This window comes from Coregonus lavaretus (genome assembly GCF_964263955.1).
Source record: "Coregonus lavaretus genome assembly, contig: SUPER_35_unloc_2, whole genome shotgun sequence".
Lineage (NCBI taxonomy): Eukaryota > Metazoa > Chordata > Actinopteri > Salmoniformes > Salmonidae > Coregonus > Coregonus lavaretus.
In genome coordinates this window covers 4,589,763-4,593,712 of record NW_028167180.1, presented here as the reverse complement: position 1 = coordinate 4,593,712, position 3,950 = coordinate 4,589,763, and the positions used below count along the sequence as shown (strand labels likewise).

The following is a 3,950-nucleotide window of genomic DNA, read 5'->3' as shown; positions in this document are numbered from 1 at the left end:
GAACATTGGAGTTACTATTAATACATTACAACACTTAGTATTACAGTGTACCTGACAAGTAAATGACATACTTAGATCACAGTATATAGATGTATTTAATCAGTAGAATGAACACATGGTACATATGGAATGGAATGGAAGGAAACATAGAACACTGATGCATTTGAAATGGATTGATAACTGTAAAAACTTAAATGGAAACCACAGTTGGAGCCTACTAGACCACAGTTAGAGCCTACTAGACCACAGTTAGAGCCTACTAGATCACAGTTCCACTCCCCTGGGCCTGATGAACGGTGAACAAACTCCCCATAGCCCTGGTCTCTTTAAAGACATCAAATACATCTTTCAATGTAGATACACATAGAAACACGTTAAGCCTAACAAAGGGAAAACCAGTGCAACTCCATAAGATAGGGGCTTACATTAGTTATTATAATTAGACTACGGTGTGAACGGTTTTTCACACACCCAGTAATTTGAAGTATATATTCCACCCTTCCAACTCTTCAATGGGTCTGATGCCGTCTGTGAGATCTCAATACAAGTCACCTTGTCATTCAAGTTACTTGGTTCCCCTTCCATCCAATAGCTATAAACAACACAGAGAATCAGAGTTTAATATCATCCAATAGAAAATAGAGAATCAGACGGTTAACCTAGTCTCCAGGCTCAATTGCTACCATTCGACAGAGAGTGAGAGAGACATCTGGCTGAGGACAAGATTATCAGACTGTAAAAAGTAATTTATTACAACAGAAAAAAAGTCCTCCAGAACCTGTTCACTTACGTAGGTTTAAATGTTGAGTTGCCAACCCACTTCCAGATTCCGTCTTTTTTATATGCACCAATCCAGACATTCTTCTTAAATCCATTGATAAATATCTATAATATCATTTTGTAAATAAAACAATGACCATTATTTAATCTCCACAGCAGAGAAACACTTTTACATTTTTATAAATAATAATAGTAGTAGTAGTCTAATAGTAGTAGTAGTAGTATAATAGTAGTAGTAGCAGTAGTAGTAGTATAATGTACTGAGCCTGGTCAATAGAAATACAAGGGGATTTAGGATGTTTGAAAAGGTCCTAAGTACTTTGATATATGCCTTCCTCAGCGCTCACAAAAAAATACAAAAAGTTGCCGAGCGCTGGTGCAAACTCAGGAAGCTTGGAGGGGAAGCGTGCTCACACCACACAGACCAATCTGCACTGACGACTGCGCCACGGCAGTTCACAATGCTCAGGCAAGAGGGAGAGTACTTGATGGAAACAGAGCGTTGTTTTTAATCATTTTTGTTTGAAGCCTTCCCCAACCAATTGCCCTAACCTTAACCCCTAACCATAACCCTTTGAGTTGTTTCTGTTTGAACGCTGTAACCTCACAGAATTAACCCTGTAACGACATGGAATGAATGCGTCAAAAATAGACTTTCATCCAGATTACGTCGAATGTCGAAGTGAAACTATGAGATCAGGTTGCAGCCTCAGCTGCTATACTATAGTATCGGTATAGATATAATTTCATGCAAACTTGCTTTGCTGACAGGAAGTATATTCTATAAATTGACATTGACATGAACATTGGTGATACAATTATTTACACATATTGAATACTAATCAGAGATGTAGATAATGATTAATAATTATAATTATAATAAAGAAACAGTAGTATTATAGCATTACTAATGTATTCTCTATTACCTGTTCTTCTCTGCTGTTTATAACAACCAAGTCAGCACCCATTGCTCTGCACTGCCGCTGACCGTCCCCGCCTGTGTCCCTCGTGGAGGAGACATAATAACAGCTGGTGCCAAACTTCCACCATTCATTCAGACAGGGTTTCTCTGAAATAAATGAAATAGAACAGAAGGCATTTCAAAGTCTACAAATATATGAAATCTCTTCTAAGTATGAAATAAAATGATACTTGTAAATTAAGAAAATAAAAGACTGCACTCACCATAGGACCTAAGCCTGGTATTTAACTGGTCTCTCTCAGTGTTCCTGGTATTTAGACTATTCTGTAACTGGTCTCTCTCGGTGGTCCTGTTATTTAGACTATTCTGTAACTGGTCTCTCTCAGTGGTCCTGGTATTTAGACTATTCTGTAGCTGGTCTCTCTCTGTGGTCCTGGTATTTAGACTATTCTGTAACTGGTCTCTCTCCAGAGTTATTGTGGTGAGATTATTCTGCAACTGGTCTCTCTCCTTAGTTTTGGTTGTGAGACTATTCTGTAGCTGGTCTCTCTCTGTGGTCCTGGTATTTAGACTATTCTTCAACTGGTCTCTCTCTTTGGTCCTTGAATTAAGATGATTATTTAATTGATCCCTTTCAGCAGTCATAACGTTAAGTCTATCTTTCTGCTGGTCCCTGTCTTTGGTCCTTGTGGTGAGACTATTTTGTAGCTGGTCTCTCTCTTTGGTCCTGGTATTTAGACTATTTTGTAGCTGGTCTCTCTCTGTGGTCCTGGTATTTAGACTATTCTGTAGCTGGTCTCTGTCTTTAGTCAGGTTGTTGTAACTGGTCTGTAGCTGGTCTCTCTCTTTAGTCAGGGTGTTGTAACTGGTCTGTAGCTGGTCTCTCTCTTCAGTCAGGGTGTTGTAACTGGTCTGTAGCTGGTCTCTCTCTTTAGTCAGGGTGTTGTAACTGGTCTGTAGCTGGTCTCTCTCTTCAGTCAGGGTGTTGTAACTGGTCTGTAGCTGGTCTACCTCTTTAGTCAAGTTATTATAACTGGTGGGTTGCTGATCTCCTTCTTTAGTCAGAAGGCTGTAACTGGCCTGTTGGTCTCTCTCTGTTGAGTAGTGATGACCAATAACTCCACCTTTAAAAGGGAAAAGTTAATCAATTATTCAAATATGTGTAACTATCACACCATGGAAGTTTACAAATGTTTCTGTCCAAACCTTCTAAACTTACAGTAGACAGACAGGCCTATGATCCCAGCCAGTAGGAGAACATACAGCAGCCCCAGACACACTGCAGCAACTCCAGAGGGTCTCTTCCACCACTGAAAATTAGCTGAATTACAGGGAATTATCATGTAAGGTTTTTGAACTCTCTCTGGTAATGTTAAAAATACCTATATCATCCAGGATTGTAAGCAACAAAAGCTGTGTGTTTGTACTTGAATTGATACCTGAAAATGTAACACTGGGCTTGTTGGGATACGTGTCGTCATCAATATCCATGGTCTGCATTGTTGGATTCTCCACCTGTGGTTGTATAGATTGTCTCTTACATTTCTAGAAATCAAATGCTATATTTTCCTCTGTTACTTCAGGAATTATCATCAAGATTCAGCCATGGGACAATTTTGTAGGTTTGTATCTGTGCCTTATGTATCATCAACTCAAATACTAGAGGTGAGTTTGACTTCGCTTAACCGGTACAAAGGAAAAAATAGGATAGTCCCAAGTGCAAATTCTACCCAACTAGCGACACATGCACGGTGGTCAAGCTCAATCAAGCTTACTTCAGTATTTGACATACAGTGCATTCGGAAAGTATTCAGACCCCTTGACTTTTTCGACATCTTCTTACGTGGCAGCCTTATTCTAAAATTGATTAAATTACTTTTTTTCCACATCAATCTACACACACAATACCCAATAATGACAACGTGAAAACTGTTTTTTAGAATTTTTGCAAAGGTATAAAAAAACAAAAACAGAAATACCTTAATAACATAAGTATTCAGACCCTTTGCTATGAGACTCGAAATTGAGCTCAGGTACATCCTGTTTCCATTGATCATCCTTGAGATGTTTCTACTACTTGATTGGAATAAACCTGTGGTAAATTCAAGTGATTGGACAGAGTTGACAGTGCATGCCAGAGCAAAAACCAAGCAATTAGGCTGAAGGAATTGTCCGTAGAGCTCAGAGACAGAATTGTGTCGAGGCACAGATCTGGGGAAGGATACCAACAAATGTCTGCAGCATTGAA

At 39.0% G+C, this 3,950-nt stretch overlaps 1 protein-coding gene across 1 annotated transcript; it reads right to left on the bottom strand.

Moving 5' to 3' along the window:
* Positions 1–444: 444 nt before the first annotated feature.
* Positions 445–3,202, bottom strand: LOC311110233 (uncharacterized protein; the record flags this gene model as incomplete). The annotated part of the gene is made up of 6 exons (XM_084188770.1): positions 445–592; positions 791–885; positions 1,707–1,849; positions 2,527–2,826; positions 2,922–3,023; positions 3,142–3,202. 6 exons carry the CDS (start codon positions 3,200–3,202, stop codon positions 445–447), a joined length of 849 nt encoding a protein of 282 aa, XP_084044896.1.
* Between the last annotated feature and the right edge of the window lie 748 nt (positions 3,203–3,950).